At 44.8% G+C, this 18455-nt stretch overlaps 2 protein-coding genes across 2 annotated transcripts in view; both read left to right on the forward strand.

Annotated features, from left to right (window-relative positions):
- The window catches only part of Cdc25c (cell division cycle 25C), a 42969-nt gene extending 41701 nt beyond the window's left edge, over positions 1-1268 (forward strand). The window contains exons 8-9 of the mRNA XM_013020312.1: positions 267-378; positions 577-1268. Of these exons, the coding sequence (XP_012875766.1) occupies positions 267-378; positions 577-726 (262 nt within the window). The 3' untranslated portion in view covers positions 727-1268. The remainder of the gene's footprint in view (positions 1-266; positions 379-576) is intronic.
- A 4520-nt stretch (positions 1269-5788) lies between these two features.
- Gfra3 (GDNF family receptor alpha 3) overlaps positions 5789-18455 on the forward strand; it is a 24369-nt gene continuing 11702 nt past the window's right edge. The window contains exons 1-2 of the mRNA XM_013020313.1: positions 5789-5942; positions 18081-18173. Coding sequence (XP_012875767.1) covers positions 5789-5942; positions 18081-18173 — 247 coding nt within the window. The remainder of the gene's footprint in view (positions 5943-18080; positions 18174-18455) is intronic.

Genomic DNA, 18455 nt, shown 5'->3' on the forward strand with positions numbered 1-18455 from the left:
TGATCTCTGGGCCTGGGCGCTGTCCCTCAGCCCTTCAGCTCAAGGTGAGCGCTCTACCACTTGAGCCACAGTGCCACTTCTGGCTTTTTCTGTTTGGGTAGTGCTGAGGAATCAAACCCAGGGCCTCATGCGTGCAAGGCAAGCACTCTACCACTGAGCCACCTTCCCAGCCCAGTAATTGTCGGTTCTTTCTCCCTCTCCCCATGAAGACTCATGGGGACATTCAAGAGATTGTTTCTTTCCACTGATCTCCCTTTTCTCTAAAGGTGCCGTTCCCTGAGAGGAGAGGACAGGGCTCTGAACCAGTATCCTGCACTGTATTATCCAGAGCTGTATATCCTCAAAGGGGGCTACAGAGACTTCTTTCCAGAATATATGGTAAAGAGGGGGGCATGGGAGAGGTTGGGCACAAGGGAGTCAGATTCAGCTAGCAGTTTCCTGGGGCTGCAAAGCTTTTTGAGAAGAAACTGATGTTCCTTCTTAGCCACAGCCAGCACCATCATACAGTGTCTTCATTATCATTATAGGTAGAGTTCAGGAGTCTAGGAATCTCTTAATCTGTCACCTAACTTTCAGGAGCTGTGTGAACCCCAGAGCTACTGCCCTATGCATCACCAGGACCATCAGGCTGAGCTGCTGAGATGTCAAAGCCAAAGCAAGGCTCAGGAAGGGGAGCGGCAACTTCGGGAGCAGATTGCCCTCCTGGTGAAGGATGTAAACCCCTGATGGTGATTTAGCCACTGGTGATGAAGAAGTCACCAAAAGACATTGTGGTGACCCTGAGGCCATCATCTCTGTAGTAACCTAGGATTGTTTAAAAAAAAAGATGTCCACACAACAGCAAGCTGCTGCACTAAGGAAATCCCAGGAGTAGGGACTGGTTAGGTTTCAGGGGAGCTGATGGCTGGTAGCTGAATCTGAGAGCTAGCTCTGGAAGGCTGTGGCTTTGAATTATGTAGAGATTTGTGTCACTTTCAGGAACTCCTGCATTTCTCTTCCCAATTTCTGTCTTTTCTCTAGCCAAATAGTTTTTTTGTCTCTCTAGGCTCCTGGCTCTTTGTCCTCCCCTACTCCTTTCCCACAAAAATGAAAAAGTAAACATTTCAGAATAAGAACTGTGATTGTGGGCCCACATCTGCTCTTAGATCACCAACTTAGACTCCTTTAAAGGTCTGGGAATATTGTTCAGTTGTAAAATGCTTGCCTACTATCCATCACTATATTTGTAGTGCTGGGTTCAATCCCCAGCACTACAAAGAAAAAAGAAATAAAATCTTGAGGCTGCAATCTGGGAATTCAAAGACAGCCTGTAAAGGAAAACATGTGGAACTCTTTTCTCCAATTAGCCACCAAAAAACCAGAACTGGAGCAATGGATTAAGTGATGGAGTACCAGCCTTAAGCAAAAAGGACAGTGATCAGGTCCTGAGTTCAAGCCTTTGTAGAAGCACACATGCACATGCACACTCATGAGTGCATGCACGCACACACACACACACACACACACACACACACACAATTAGACTTTTAGACATAGAAGTATAACTATAGCTGGACACTGGTAGCTTATGCCTGTAATCCTAGCTACTCAGAAGGCTGAGATCTGAGGATCATGGTTCAGAACCAGCCTGTCAGGAATGTCAGTAAGACTCTTATCTCCAATAACTACTCAAGAAAGCCTGAGGTGGTGCTGTAGCTCAAGTGGTAAAGTGCTAACTTGAGCACAAAGAGGCTCTGGGACAGCACCTTGGCCCTGAGTTCAAGCCCCATGACCGACAACAAAAAAAGAAAGAAAGAAAAAGTAATGTATCTTCTTGCTTTTCTGTAAAGTAGTAGTCTTAATACTTTCAGTCCTGGAACATCAGCACCTTTTGAACTTGTTTGAAATGTAAATCTCCGTAGTTTACCTTTTAAGTCAGAAGTTCTGAGGTTAAGGCTCCAAAGTTGAGGTTTTAAGTCTGCTTTTCCAGGTGGTTTTGGTGCTTGCTGAAGTTTGGGAACTATTGCTCTAGAATTAAGGGAAGTCAGACTATTCTTGAACTGTGGTACTGCACACCTGTAAGACTGAAGTAGGCTAGGGAGTTCAAAGCCATCCACATAGTGAGACCCTGTGAACAACTACAGAACAACAAAAACAAAAGTGTATTCTTAAGCAGTAGTCCAAGTGTTCCTTTTCTAGACATTCTCTGGTATGAGTTATGTATGGGTTACATAAAATTGTTCCCTATTCAGGGCCATGTGTCGTGTGGTCTCAGAAAACCAAATGATTAGCATTCTCTGAGGTAGATGGTAGATCTGAGTTGGGCTCATAATTTACTTGTTTGTACTGGGGGTTTGACTTTCTCCTGTTTCCCAGACTTCTCCATTCCATTTTACATCTTATGAGGACTGTAAGACTTAGGAGATTTGTGATTTAAGAAGATAGGAATGAGCCGGGCGCTGGTGGCTCACGCCTGTAATCCCAGCTACTCAGGAGGCTGAGATCTGAGGATCGCGGTTCAAAGCCAGCCCGGGCAGAAAAGACCGTGAGACTCCTATCTCCAATAAACCACCAGAAAACTGGAAGTGGTTCTGTAGCTCAAGTGGTAGAGCGTTCGCCTTGAGCTGAAGAGCTGAGGGACAGCACTCAGGCCCAGAGTTCAAGCCCCACGACTGACAAAAAAAAAAAAGAAGAAGAAGAAGAAGATAGGAATGAAAGAAAAAGTACAAAGATCAGCTAAACTCAAGGAAAACCTTTTTCAGTAACATCTCTGGCTTTCCTTCCCGGGAGCTCTTTAGAATGAGAAGGCTTTTATCTGTGTAGTAAGGTACATGCCCTACTTGGCCTAGGGTAGCTCAGGGATTGACTACATTTGTCATTCTCTGGCATTAAGTTGCTACAGGTAGCCCTGCACTGGGAAAGGTGGAATCACTTTGAAGCCTGGAATAGAATGTATGCAAAAATAACAACTTCATAGTTCTGGAGTCTGCAGGACTGCAGGAAGGGAGCAGAAAGGAGTGTTGTAGTTACACAGCAGCTCTGCCTGAGTCTGGTTGGACTAAAGTTTTGCAATTTCCACCTTCTTGCCATAGAGTGCTGCATGGATGCCTCACAGCAGAGGGCGCTGCTGTATTCTCTAAGACAGCTAGCTGGAGCCAGCAGTCTCTACCGAAGCAGCTGCTTGGCAGAATAAAAACTACCTGCTAAGCCTTGGAGTTCAGAGCCTGGGATGGGAGGAGGGGTGGGAGGTGGGGGGTGTAACTATATTAGGTAGAGGTGGCTGAGGGGAAAATACTACACATGTGCTCCTCCCTCCCTGTAAAAACAAACAAAAAACAACCCTAGGGCTTAATTATGTACCTCAGGAAAATGGATCTCACAGTCAGGATCTTTGTATCAACCTCCTGACCATTGGGATTGCAAGTGTGAACCACTACTACTCCCAACTCCATATAGGTTTCTTATAATATCCTCATTATAGGGATCATACAATTTTGTATTCATATTCTCAAGAATAATTATAGCTAACCGTTTTCAGCTACTTACTGCATACAAGACTTTCATGACAATTTCTTTTGAAAGAAATTGAGGAACAGGGCTGGGAAGTTGGCTCAGTGGTAGAGCGCTTGCTTTGCATGCCTGAGGCCCTGGGTTCGATTCCTCAGCACCACATAAGCAAAAAGAAAAAAGCCAGAAGTAGGGCTGTGGCTCAAGTGCTAGCCTTGAGCTGAAGAGCTGAGGGACAGCGCTCAGGCCCAGAGTTCAGGCCCCTCGACCGGACCCCCCCCCCAAAAAAAGAAATTGAGGAACAAAGAGATTAAGTAAATTTAAAGTCACACAGATAATCAATGGCAGACTTGCTGTTTAAAGCCAGATATTATGGTTCAAAATCCTTTGTGGTTTTAGTGTTACCAAATTTCATCAGAAAACAGTGTGCCAGTCTAGAATTGGCCATGTATTGGGCATAAATCTGTTTGGGCCTCAATTGTAGGTTCTTGGGAATTGAGGGTCATAAGGTTGCTTGTGCTTGGAAGATTAGGCCAAGGCCAGAGTGTCTGAGGTTCTGTAGGGGAAGCTCTTATTGGTAGCCCTGGACTGACTGCTATTTCTCATCATGAGGACAACTAATACAGAATGGAAATCTTTTGGTCTAAAAACTGGATCTGTTGTCAGTTTCAACTCAGTACCTAATTAATCAACAGGAACAGTGGGAGGCATAAAGTATTCTCTTCTTATCCAGTTTAGGCAAATGTTAAGGAAACCTTACCAATTCTTTTTTCCTTTTTTTGGCCAGTCCTGGAGCTTGAGCTCAGGGCCTGGGCTCTCTGCCCCTGAGCTTCTTTTGCTCAAGGCTAGCACTCTACCACTTAAGCCACAATGCCACTTTCTGTTTATATGGGCCTGAGGAATAGAACCCAGGGCTTCATGCATGCTAGGCAAGTACTCTCCCACTAAGCCACATTCCCAGCCTGCCAATTCCTTTAAAACATATGTATCTGGAATTGACAACTCTAAGTACACAGGTATTCAAATGTAACACAGTCCTTGTCCTTAAGAAATGGATGGGGAGGGCTGGGATGTAGCTCAGTGGCAAAGCGCTTGCCTAGCAAGCGCAACGTCCTGGGTTCGATCCCCAGTACCAAAAAAGAAAAGACAAAAAAAAAATACAGTTAAAAAAAAACCCAAACAAGAAATGGATGGGGAGCCGGGCGCTGGTGGCTCACGCCTGTAATCCTAGCTACTCAGGAGGCTGAGATCTGAGGATCGCAGTTCAAAGCCAGCCTGGGCAGGAGAGACTGTGAGACTCCTATCTCCAGTAAACCACCAGAAAACCGGAAGTGGCGCTGTAGCTCAAGTGGTAGAGCGCTGGCCTTGAGCTGAAGAGTGAGGGACAGCGCCCAGGCCCAGAGTTCAAGCCCCATGACCGACAAAAAAAAAAAAAAAAAATGGATGGGGAAGCTGGGCACCAGTGGCTCATGCCTGTAATCCTAGCTACTCAGGAGGCTGATATCTGAGGATCTGGCAGAAAAGTCCGTGAGACTCTCATTTCCAGTTAACCACTCAAAACCCAGAAGTGGTGCTGTGGTTCAAGTGGTAGAGAACTAGCCTTGAGCACAAAGAGGCTCAGAGGCAGCCCCAGGTCCAGAGTTCAAGCCCCACAGCCGACCTAAAAAAAAAAAAAAAAAGTACTGGGGCCAGGCATTGGTGACTTACACTTCTAATGCTAGCTACTCAGTAGGCTGAGATCTGATGATTGAGCTTCAGAGCCAGCTGGGGCCAACAGATCTGAGAGTCTTATTTTTAGTTAAACCTCCAAAAATGGAAGTGAAGATGTGGCCTAAGTAGAAGAACATGAGGCCCAGAGTTCAAGTCTCAGTATCAGCACAATCAATCAATAGAGAAATGAACAAAGTAGGAAATGATTCTCAGAATTGGAGGCTTGGAGGCTTAAAATGAAACAGGAATATGTAGTGCACACAGCAGCCGCCATTCTCTGACAGCTCCAGAGCAGTAAACAAAGGAACTTCACTCTGGCAGCTACTCTACATTGTAGAAAAACTGCTCCACGAGGAATCGGAAATGAGGTCACACTGACATCCACCACAGAACCCTAATCTTTTCTAAGCTTTCACATGACCACTCTCTATCACGACTGATGTCTATACCTACACAAGTAGCCTGCACAAACCCTGAGCCCAGATGCATAAATCACAGTGTAAGAGCACACAACTCATGAAAAAAGAAAAACAGCTCCATTCTCAAAAGGCAGCAATGACATAGTGAAGGACTGAAAGAGTGAAGAAGTAAAATGCCCAAGAAACTCATGAAAGCAATGTTGAGAGAAATGGCTGATGAAATAAAAGACCAGATCTTCAAAGAGCTAAATGAATTTCAAGAGAAAATGATTGTCTTGGGTACCAATAGCTCAAAAGAAAAGAAAATTTATGTTTCCATCCCTACAGGTACTCTGATCCCTGGGATATTCAGCAAATGGAAGTCGGGGGAGAGAGGGCGGACTAGTCAAATTCATAGGATAATTAACTCCTATGTGCCACTGGAGATATTTTATTCAATGCTTAAGTTATAGACGCTGTACTAAACACTATGCTCAATGCAGATTTATTTAATCCTTACAACGTACCTAGAAACATTCTTACAGATTTTACAGGTTAAAAAGAAAAATGGGAGCACAAGCTGGGTGCTGGTTCCTCCTGACTGTAACCCTAGCTACTTAGGAGGCTGAGATCTGAGGATCACAGTTGGAAGCCAATCCAGCAGGAAAGACTGTGAGACTCTTATCTCCAGTTAACTACAAAAAAAATGCCTGAAGTGAAGCTGTGGCTCAAGTGGTATGGCGCTAACCAAAGCTCAGGGAGAGCAACCAGGCCCCAGGACAGGCACACACACACACACACAAGTGAAAGCACAGAAAAATAACTTGCTCAAGGTCATCTAGCAAATGTTAGCAATGACCTTGAACCCAAGCAATCAATAAAGCTTGTAGATTTAACTATTCACTATATTACCATTGCCAGAGTTTATATAGTCTGACTGTAAGAGGAGAAAAATCAACACTGCAAATGAAAGTGCAGTAAGATTCAGGGGCTTTGAGCCCCAGCCAGTAGATTGTAAGGCTCTCCCAAAGAAGGGGTTTTTGTCTTGATTGTTTTACACAAAACTGACCATTCTCAGTCTCAAAAAACATTGCTGAATGAAGGCTGAATAACATCATCTTTGAAGGACTGGATCATTTGTCATTATCCACAGGTTCCCAACAGCAGTGTTGCTTATCTAGCAGGTGTTGGCAGTCAGAAGATGAGGAAGAGGGCATGCTAGAAGGCTGTCATATTAGTCTTAGAGTCAAATTTATTTGCAGAGGCATCTTCCACCTTCCCTTAGCCTTGGATACCAATTCTCATTAAAGGTTCAATGATGTCAGGCTTTTTACCCTAGTTCCCAGACAGAAATAATGCTCCAGGCACCTCATCTACTCTCAGAAAAAGGCTGGCCTCAGCCAGGTGGGGTGGCTTACCCCTATAATCCTAGCTACTCAGGAGGCTCGGATCTGAAGATCATGGTTCAAAGACAGCCCTAGCAGGAAAGGCTGTGAGACTCTTATCTCCAAATAGCCACCAGAAAACTGGAAGTGGCGCTGTGGCAAGAGTGGTAGAGTGTTATCCTTGAGTCAAAAAAGCTCAGGACCAGCATCTGGGCCCTGAGTTCAAGTCCTAAGACTAGCACAAATTAAAAAAACAATAACAACAAAGAATGGCCTCTTACAGGTGAAGTTAAGAATTGTTCCCAGTCCAACCACTTAATCCTGTTGCTACATTCTTGGATCATTCCAAGGAGTCAGCATTAGATAGGTTAGCAGTACACTTTGAAAAACCCTGAACTTTACCAGGTTTTGGTCCTGGAATAAAGGAATAGTTTGTGACTACTTGTATCTTTTGAGTTCTTGGGTCTAAGCATCCCAACAATCAGACATTGTTCTCTTTGAAATCTCTACCTGAGTGTAAAGTATGCATCATCTGTTCCCCAGATAGAGGTTCATAACTAGAAGGAAGGACTTTGGAAAGGTACACAGAGTTAACATGGAGCCGGGAGAAAACAGGCCCCATACAATAGCTGGATAGCCAGATGTTCACTTTTGCAGCTCTCCTGTAAAACTGGCAGGGTAGATACAGATTAAAACAAAGCACAAACTCCATTTAAAGTGCATTACAGCTCAGGAACGAGCTCCCCCTGGGCAGGAGAAGGGAGGGGAGGGCAGAAAGGCCACATCAGTTCTCTTCTTTATCTAGGGCCACATGTCTTTCTCTCCTAGCTTTGTGAAGGGTGATTTACACCCCTGGCTTCAATGACTCTCTTTTCTGCACTGATTACATCGGCAAATGCCCCCCAGAGGCCACATCAGCATGGCCATATTCAGAGGCAGCAGCCAATAAATCTCCAACATTTATATTGCACTTCACAATACCTCCTACCTGGCCCTCTGCCAGGCCAGGCCGGCTGTGGAAGCAAAGACGGGGTTCAGGTGGAGAGAGTTAGGGGATGAAGCCCTCTCCCTTCCTTTTATCATTTTTTTTCTCTTTCTAGACATGGTTCTCTCTTTTCTAAGTCAAGTCTACCTTTGCCCTGGAGCTCATGACAATCAGACTCAAGTACAATAAATCCTCTTACGCTTATGAGTAGACATCCTGGATTCTGGGCACAGCTGTGTTTCTAGGTAGTTTAATCTTGATAGAGGACCCAGCTTTGTTAACTGCTCCTCACATGATGACAGAGCTCCAAAATGGTCTATGGGTCACCTTCCTCAGTGATCTTATCTTGATCCTGAGAAATCTTTGTTGGGGGGGGTGAGTGGTGAGTGGTGGTGGTGGTGTGTGTGTGATCCCTATTCCTCCCCCAGAACACCAACAGTCTAAATTTTGGAGCAGTCTAGTCTGCTAAAGCTCTTAGAATCTTATCCCACTTATGTCCCCAGCAAAGTTGTTTCACCTATCCGGGCCCCCTGTTTGCATAATCTTGGTTTTAATAACAGCCATGAAATCTTACTCTTCAAGACACTTACCCAGGGCAGATGAGGTGCTGTGCAAATTCCAAATACTAGAAATCCAATACCCTTAAGGTGATTTCTTACTACAAGATTGCATTGGTAGTGACTGCTGTTTTTTCGGGAGGGTTAAGAAGATTGTATTTTTAAAATTTAAAATTGTTATTGTAAGGGTAACGTACAAAGGGGTTACAGTGAGCTGGAAATGTGGTTCAGTGGGTAGAGTGCTTGCCTAGCATACATGAAGCTCTGGGTTCGATTCCTCAGTACCACATACACAGAAAAAGCCAGAAGTGGGGCTGGGGCTCAAGTGGTAGAGTGCTAGCCTTGAGCAAAAGAAGCTCAGGGACAGTGCGCAGGCCCTGAGTCCAAGCCTCAGGACTGGCAAAAACAAACAAACAAAAAACAACAAAAATGGTATGTGTATATGTACCTACACAAATCACAGCTTCAAAATGAGGGAGGGAGGGATAACAATGTTCTCACTACCTTACCTATGTAACTAACTCCTCTCTACATCACCTTGACAATAAAATTAAATTTAAAAGCAATAAATCACAGCTTCACTTTCCTAACAGAAAAATAAACTCATAATAGTCCATGGCAGACTGCTAACTCCCCACCCTAAGCCGCCCCTGCGGGAAGTCACGGTCTCAGTATTTTTCTCTGCCTAGCACCTCACCCATCCCATTAAAATGGTTGAAAACAAGCAATTTCCTAGTCTTCAGGGACAAAAAAAAAAAAAAAAGCTACTTTCTGGCTGCCTTGAATGTGAGTAAATAATCCATTTTAGTACATTTTTTTCTACTGCCCCTCCTACCATACCTTTCCGAAGGCCCAGAGGGCCCTAATGGGTTCTCTTTGGATGCTTCCCTAATAATTACTGCTTTTGATGACTCCAATGAGAGCAGACCTACATACCACAGCTCAGACTGCCATACTGACCCAGGGCTTCTTCAGTCACCTGACAGAATAGAAATTCTTTTTTTTTGGGGGGGGGGGCCGGTCATGGGGCCTGAACTCTGGGCCTGGGCGCTGTCCCTCAGCTCTTCAGCTCAAGGCTAGCGCTCTACCACTTGAGCCACAGCGCCACTTCTGGCTTTTTTCTTTCTTATGTGGTGCTGAGGAATCGAACCCAGGGCCTCAGGTTTGCAAGGCAAGCGCTCTACCACTGAGCCACTTTTCCAGCCCGTCCAATAGTAGATTCTAACAGGGATGATAATGAAGTTCTGTATCAATTAAGAGATGGAGGGAGGGCTGGGAAGGTGGCTCAGTGGTAGCGCTTGCCTTGCATGCCTGAGTCCCTGGGTTCAATTCCTCAGCACCACATAAGCAAAAAGAAAAAAGCCAGAAGTGGCGCTGTGGCTCTAGTGGTAGAGCGCTAGCCTTGAGCTGAAGAGCTGAGGGACAGCGCCCAGGCCCAGAGTTCAGGCCCCACGACTGGACCAAAAAAAAAAATAAAGAGATGGAGGGAATAGCTGGGCGCTGGTGGCTCATGCCTGTAATCCTAGCTACTCAGGAGGCTGAGATCTGATGATCGAGGTTCGAAGCCAGCCCAGGCAGGAAAGTCCGTGAGACTCTTTTCTCCAATAAACCACTCAAAAACTGGAAGTGGTGCTGTGGCTCAAGTGGTAGAGTGCTTGCCTTGAGCTGAAGAGCACAGGGACAGCGCCCAGGACAGAGTTCAAGCCCCACGACCAACCAAAAAAAAAGAAAGAAAGAAAGAAAGAGAGATGGAGGGAAGAATTAGTATCCTTGTTGGCTCTTGCAACACACACAACCCTCTTCTTTCCCTTCTCCTCCATCCTCTTCCCCTCTTCCTTCCCTGGGATTGCTGGTGTGGATCAGTTGGTAGAGTGCCAACCAATGAGCAAAAGTGTCAGGTATAGAGTTTGAGTCCCAGTCTTGGGCCAAAAATAAATAAATAAAAACCTCAGGCCAGATGATATAAACACTACTTTATACATACCATAGCCAGAGCAAATTAAATTTCCTAGATTGATACCACTGAGAGAAGTCCACTCCCACAGGGAGACAAAAAAAATCATGTGATGATGTATGAAGATATATAATCTTACAGGAAGGACAAAGAATATTTGGTTTTGGGGTTTTTTTGTTGTTGGTTGTGGGGCTTGAACTCTGGGCCTGGGCACTATCCCTCAGCTCTTCAGCTCAAGGCTAGCGTTCTACCACTTGAGCCACAGCACCACTTCCGGTTTTCTAGTGGTTTTACTGGAGATAAGAGTCTCACGGACTTTCCTGCCTGGGCTGGCTTTGAACCTCGATCCTCAGATCTCAGCCTCCTGAGGAGCTAGGATTACAGGTGTGAGTATATTTGGGAACAATAATACAAGCTACCATAGTCTACTCCTTAGGCAAAACAGTCATTTTTCTCCCTTCCATAAGGGAGATGCCCTAAAGGTTCTACCAAAACACATCAAACTATAGCTCTAAGATCTTATGATAGTTTCTATGTCAAGCTGGATGTGGCTCCTATCAGAAACTTATATATTGGAAAGACCACACATCTGCATTCTCTACATTCTGTACTCAGTGTACAGTAATAAAATAGGGTCAGGATAGCCTCAAGGAACACTCTCAGAAAGAGGAGGAGTAGGAAGCACACAGGAGACACTGATTGACAGCAGTTCTGAAATCCTTTTATTTTTTATTTTTTTATTTTTTTTTGGGTCCGGCCATCGGGCCTGAACTCTGGGCCTCGGTGCTGTCCCTCAGCTCTTCAGCTCAAGGCTAGCGCTCTACCACTTGAGTCACAGTACCACTTCCAGCTTTTTTCTTTTTGCTTAGGTGGGTGCTGAGGAATTGAACCCAGGTCCTCATGCATGCAAGGCAAGCGCTCTACCACTGAGCCACCTTCCCAGCCCACCCCCCTTTTTTTTTGTTAACAAAGAAGCAACTTTATTGAGAAGGTTCCTACACAGCACAGGCTCGGGAGCTGAGACTGCAACAGTTCTGAAATCTTGGTAGGCAGATATTACAAGGGCCCTTTTCCCTCTGGATTGTTCTTTAATAAGGCCCTGATTTTACTCTCTATCAGCCGAGTTGCCCTATCTGTTGCTCTCTAGGGCTCTTGACCCATCCCTTTTGGGAGGTTCTTGCTTTTCCATTATTCTCTTTGGTCACATTTACAAAGGACATTGGAGACTATAACCTCCTCAGGGACTGAACAGCATTCTTAGGCTGCTTCCTGCCTCAGGAATGCCAGGGCATTTTCAGTCTACAGTAGTCTCTTTTAATCCATACGGGTAGCTCTTAGTAGTACAACTCACTTAAAAACATAAATTGCCTTTTATATCTCTGAATTCTGTCATCTTGTATGCCTGGAGCCTTTCTCACAATTCAAGATGTGTCTCTTTCTAATTAGAAGGTCCTTGCCCTTATCAGACCTCAGTGGGAGAGTCTCTACTTTAATCGTTTTTTCCTCTGAGTTTACTTGTTCTACTGGAATGATTTACTGCACACAATTCTTAATCAATTGAGAGATCTCCACAAACAGCAAAATAGCCTTGTGGTCTTTTCCCGAGGTGGAATCAACAACCTTATCACTCAAAGCATTTTTCAGTTTTATCTTTTACTTTTTGAATAAGAGAAACAGTTTTGCCTCTTAATCTTACAAGTTTGGGATTTCTGGATTCATTTTGTCTCCTCCCTACTTGCCAACTAGCCAATTATTATGCTTTTGTAGTTCTGTTGTTCAAGATAGGGGTCTTACTATATTGCCTAAGCTAGTCTCCAATTCCTGGGCTCAAGCAAACCCCTTGCCTCAGCTTCCCAAGTAGCTGGGACTACAGGCATGCTCCATCAACCTGGGGACAAACTAGCCATTATCTGGTGGGTTTTATCTTTTAGTACTTTGCCAAACGCCAGCAAAAGCAATCAAAATGTACTAGTTGTTCTCTGCTTCTTCCCCTTAAAGAACAAACATTCAATATATATCATTTTCCATGTTCTTAGAAGAACACTTAGACGCAATGCTCATGTGCATCTAACCATATAAGATAATATTTATCAGGAAATGGAAACAAAAAATAGTCATCTTCTTTCAAAGGCATTACAGGCAACAATCTTACCTAATATTTTGCCACTGTCTAATGGGACTGCCATTTACCCAGCCCCCTCTCCCCTCCCCCCGTCATAGCTTCTTTATTATTTACTGCCCAGTCCCAAAGTAATGTAACACATTTAGACTTTTTTTTTGTGATTGTTGGTTTTACTATAACAACCTACTAGCTGAAGCTCATGCCTATAGTTCTAGCTATTCAGAAAACTGAAATCTGAGAATTTCAGTTCAAAGCCAGCACAGGCAGAGAAGCCCATGAAATTCTTACCTCCTATTAACAATAAAACAGCTGGAGCCAGGTGCTGGTGGCTCACGCCTGTAATCCTAGCTATTCAGGAGGCTGAGATCTAAGGATCACGGTTCAAAGCCAGCCGGGGCAGGAAAGTCCATGAGACTCTTATCTCCAATAAACCACCAGAAAACCAGAAATGGCACTGTGGCTCAAGCAGTAGAGCACTTGCCTTAAGCTAAAGAGCACAGGGACAGAGCCCAAGCCCAGAGTTCAAGCCCTGACCTACAAAAACAAAACAAAACAAAACAGCTGGAAGTAGAGCCTTGGCCTCAAGCAGACAAAGCTACAGGATGGTACCAAGGCCCTGAGTTGAAGCTCTAGTACCACAAATAAACAAAAACAAAATAAAAGACAATCAATCTAGGTACTAATTTCTTTTATCTTCTTCCAAGTGCATTATTTTTTCAGTGCAGGGGATAAACTTTCCCATGCTCTGCAAGGACTCTGAATTACTCCTAGCTCTATAATTGTTTTTTTTTTTTTTTTGAGCCAGTCCTGGGGCTTGAACTCAAGGCCTAGACACTGTCCTTGAGCTTCTTTTGCTCAAGGCTAGTACTCTACCACTTGAGCTACAGCACTAGGACTAGCTTTTTCTGTTTATGTGGTACTGAGGAATCGAACCCAGGGCTTCGTGCATGCTAGGCAAGCACTCTCCACTAAGTCACATTGCCAGCCCATACAACTGTATTTTTAAATAAGAATTTGCAATGTTAAGCTGTAGTTACCACTAACCCACCTCAAAATCTCTGCTTTTAACAACAAATATATATTTCTTAGCTAAACACTGGTGGCTCACTTCTATAATCCTAGTTACTCAGGAGGCTGAGATTTGAGGATCATGGTTCAAAGCCACCCCAGGCCAAAAAGTATATATTTCTTGTTCATGTTACAGGCCTGTAATAGACTTCCAAGAGTTAGCTTTATCTCTCTTCTACCTGTTGTCTTCATTAGAGAATACAGGCTGGCAGAGGGAAAAGAGTAACAGCAGAATCCTATTATGGTTCTTAAACTTCTCCTCAGAAGTTCCACTCATATGCACCTACCATGCATATAAAGCATGCAGTAATTTGATAAGACTCTGTAAAATCCTCTTTTTTTTGGGGGGGGTCCGGTCGTGGGGCCTGAACTCTGGGCCTGGGCGCTGTCCCTCAGCTCTTCAGCTCAAGGCTAGAGCTCTACCACTTGAGCCACAGCGCCACTTCTGGCTTTTTGCTTATGTGGTGCTGAGGAATCGAACCCAGGTCCTGGAGCATGCAAGGCAAGTGCTCTACCCCTGAGCCACCTTCCCAGCCCTGTAAAATCCTCTTAACTGGGTACCAGTTGCTCATGCCTACAGTCCTAGCTACTCAGAGACCAAGATCTGTAGTCCTGTCTCCCAGCCCAGACAGAAAAATCCAAGAGACTCTTATCCTCAATTAACCACCAAAAAGTCAGAAGTGGATGTGTAGCTCAAGGGTAGACTGCCAGCATCAAACAGAAAAAGCTAAGCAAGAGCTAGAGACCCTGAATTCAAGCCCCACTACTAGCACACACACACACAGACACACATAAAGAGAGAATGAGTGACACATTTACAGTAAAAATCATTCTTTCTTTTTCTCTTCCCTTCTCTTCCCTTTTCTTCTCTTCTTTCTCTTCTCTTCCTCTCTCTCCTCTCTCTCTCTCTCTCTGTCTCCCTGTCTCTGTCTGGCTCTCTGTCTCTCTCTGGCTCTGTCTCTCTGTCTCTGTCTCTCTCTCTCTGCTGGTACTGAGGCTTGAACTGGGAGCTATCTCTTAGTTTTTCACCCAAGGCTGGTGCTCTACCACTTGAACTGCAGCTCTGCTTCCAGCATTTTCACGGCTAATTGGAGATAAGAGTCTCATGGACTTTTCTGCCCAGGCTGGCTTTGAATGGGGATCCTCAGATCTCAGCCTCCTAAATAGCTAAGATTGTAAGTATGAGCCACCAGTGCCTGGCTTCTGTTTTTCTTGTTATGTTCAATCCGGCAGCTGACCTCATTTCCCTTTCTCTGATTTGCTCAGTATCTTTATAGCCAAGTAGACAAGACTGGAGCAGAATCTACCACCATCCATTTCTAAGAGAATAGAAGACAGAGTCCCCTGGTCTGTTTGAATGCCCTCAGGGTAATTTGTCTAGTAATTAGGAGCAAAGTCTCTGGATTAGATAGTCTAGATTTCACATCCCAGCTCTTCTTTCCTTTTTGGCAGTACTGGGGTTTGAACTTAGAGCCTTGTACTTGCTAGGCAAATACTTGAGCCTTGCTCCCTGCATATAACTCCCCTTCTTATTAGCTTGTGTGAACCTTAGCAAGCCACTTAACATCACTCAACCTTGCTTTATTATCAACCAAAGGCATCCAGGACAATAAAAGTAGATAATGTACATATGTATCTATTCACCTATCTTCATGTATATTCACATATAGAAACATATATAAATATATATAAACACACACATACACACTTACACCACAGTGTCCAGAATATAATGTGCCTAACAAATGGTACTAAAATTGGAGTTTTAAATCCCAGACTCAAACTCTATATTTTCTACATGTCATGTCTGCCCATTCACTCCAACATGCCAAACCAAGAGTTAAATATTAGTCTGGCTCATGTCTATAATTTTAGCTACTCAAAAATCTGAAACCTGGAAGACTACAGTTTGAGGCCAGTCAAAGCAGAAAGTTCATTAGACTCCATCTCTAAAATAACTAGCAAAAAGCCAGGCTGGAGGTATGGCTGAAGGGGCAGAATGCAAGCCAAGCAAGCAAGCTTAGCAAGTTTGAGGCACTAAATATAGTACCTAGGGAGTAGGGGGAAGAATTAAATATTGGCAGAAAAAGGAGCACATGCTTCTACTGTAAGAAGTAAGCACTTCAGCCTATTTTCAGCATCTTTAGCTATAGACATGATCTTTTTTTTTGAAATAAAAAAATAACTAGGCTAATGGTTGGGAAGTCTGCATAGTTAACAGTCCCAGCCACAGGTGTAGCCTAATTGGTCATGATCTCATTACTCTGGGAGAAGTTTTTATCATTATTATCACTGGATGGGAGCAACAAGGTCATCAGGTTAAGCAAGTCAATGTTGCCTGGCTTATAGTTTGTCCTGAGGAGGTTCTGCTGTCCTCCCTTGGGGGCAGTTTCCTCATCTCTGGGTATAAAGATTGGGCTGGGAAGGTGGCTTAGTGGTAGAGTGCTTGCCTTGCATGCATGAGGCCCTGGGTTCGATTCCTCAACACCACATAAATAGAAAAAGCCAGACTTGGTGCTGTGGCTCAAGTGGTAGAGCGCTAGCCTTGAGCTAAAGAGCTGAGGGACAGCACCCAGGCCCAGAGTTTAAGCCCTACAACCAACAAAAACAACAACAACAACAAAAAGATATTAGAAGATGGGAGTGGGTGGCTCACGCATGTAATCCTAGCTACTTAGGAGGTTGGGATCTGAGGGTCGAGGTTCAAAGCCAGCCCAGGCAGGAAAGTCCGTGAAACTCTTATCTCCAATAAACCACCAGAAAACCGGAAGTGCACTGTAGCTCAAGTGGTAGAGTGCTGGCCTTGAGCTGGAGAGCTGAGGGACAGCGCTCAGGCCCAGAGGTCAAGCCCCATGACCAAAAAAAAAAAAAAAAGATATTAGAGATAAGTCCTGTCCTGTCCATCCTAGATTTCAAGGAAGTAGCAAGATGAAGGAATGGCTTAGAACCAAGACAGATACAAAAATGGAGTCAAGAATGCCATGCATTTCTTTCTTTCAGTTGATTTGTAGGCCCAAGTAAGGAGTCAGTGCTTTTTAGCAAAAGCATTTCATGTGTGTGTGTGTGTGTGTGTGTGTGTGTGGGTGTGGGTGTGGGTGTGGGTGTGGGTGGGTGTGGGTGTGTGTGTTCTGGTACTGAGGGTTGAACTCTGTGTCCCATGCTCTCACTCAGCTTTTTATTGTGTGTGTCTGTGTGCTGGTCCTGGGACTTGAATTTAGGGCGTAGGAATTGTCCCTGAGCTGAGCCACAGCTCCACTTCTGGCTTTTCTGGGGGGAGGAGTTAATTGGAGGTCGATTTTCACTGACTTTCCTGCCCAGGCTAACCTTGAACTGTGATGATCAAATCTCAGCCTCCTAAGTAGCTATGATTACAGGCATGAGCCTCCAGTGCCCTCAGCAAAAGCATTTTAAACTTTTTTTTTTTTTTTTGCCATTCCTGGGGCTTGAACTCAGAGCCTAGACACTGTCCCTGAGCTTCTTTTTTTGTTGTTGGGGGGGGGGGATTGAACTCTGGGCCTGGGTGCTGTCCCTGATCTCTTCAACTCAAGGCCAGTGCTCTACCTCTTGAGCTACAGTGCCATTTGCAGTTTTCTAGTGGTTAACTGGAGATATGAGTCTCACAGACTTTTCTGCCTTGGCTGGCTTTGAACTGCGATCCTCAGATCTCAGCCTCCTGAGTAGCTAGGATTACAGGCGTGAGCCACTGGTGCCTACCTCCTGAGCTTCTTTTGTTCAAGGCTAGCACTGTACCTACCACTTGAGCCACAGTGCCACTTCTGGCTTTTTCTGTTTATGTGGTACTGAGGAATCGAACCCAGGGCTTCATATGCTAGGCAAGCACTCAACCATCAAGCCACATTCCCAGCTCTAAACTTTATTTTGTCGGTCGTGGGGCTTGAACTCTGGGCCTGGGCACTGTCCCTGAGCTCTTCAGCTCAAGGCTAGCACTCTGCCACTTGAGCCACAGCACCACTTCCGGTTTTCTGAGTGATTTATTGGAGAGAAGAGTCTCACAGACTTTTATGCCTGGGCTGGCTTTGAACCTCGATCCTCATATCTCAGCCTCCTGAGTAGCTAGGATTATAGGCTTGAGCCATTGGTGCCTTACTCCTAAACTTTTTTTTCAAAGTACATTATAAACTTTTTAAAAAAGCAAAAGCATTTTAAGTACCTGTTACAGTACCTCATCAATTTATAGTCTCATCAATTTATTCTTCAGGCACAAACTGTACATATATGCCTCTGTATTTTTTGTTATCATTTCTGCACAGCTTGCAGCTAATTAGCTAGCAAGGCTGTGCTTTGTCTTTGTTCCATGGTGCTTTGAGGTCTGACCCAGCAGCCTGAGCCCCTCAAGCTGCTGCCTCACCCTGGTCCTTAGCATTTTGGTATTCCTCCTTCCTTTCTTTTTCTAGGTGACTATGAGTTGGATGTCTCTCCCTATGATGACACAGTGACCGGCAAGCCCTGGAAGATGAATCTCAGCAAGCTGAAAATGCTCAAACCAGGTGTGGAGGGCAAGCCTCGGCTGGGGAATGGGAGGCTGGGCCTGGGCTCTGAGGGAAGGGCTGTTGAGACGCACAAGCTGGTGTGTTTATGAAAGAATTTCTATTCTGGGGGCTGGGAAGGTGGCTCACTGGTAGAGCGCTTGCCTTGCATGCATGAGGCCCTGGGTTCGATTCCTCAGCACCACATAAGAAAGAAAAAAGCCAGAAGTGGCGCTGTGGCTCAAGTGGTAGAGCGCTAGCCTTGAGCTGAAGAGCTGAGGGACAGCGCCCAGGCCCAGAGTT

This window comes from Dipodomys ordii, unplaced genomic scaffold (assembly GCF_000151885.1).
Source record: "Dipodomys ordii isolate 6190 unplaced genomic scaffold, Dord_2.0 Scaffold50, whole genome shotgun sequence".
In the NCBI taxonomy this organism is placed as follows: Eukaryota; Metazoa; Chordata; class Mammalia; order Rodentia; family Heteromyidae; genus Dipodomys; species Dipodomys ordii.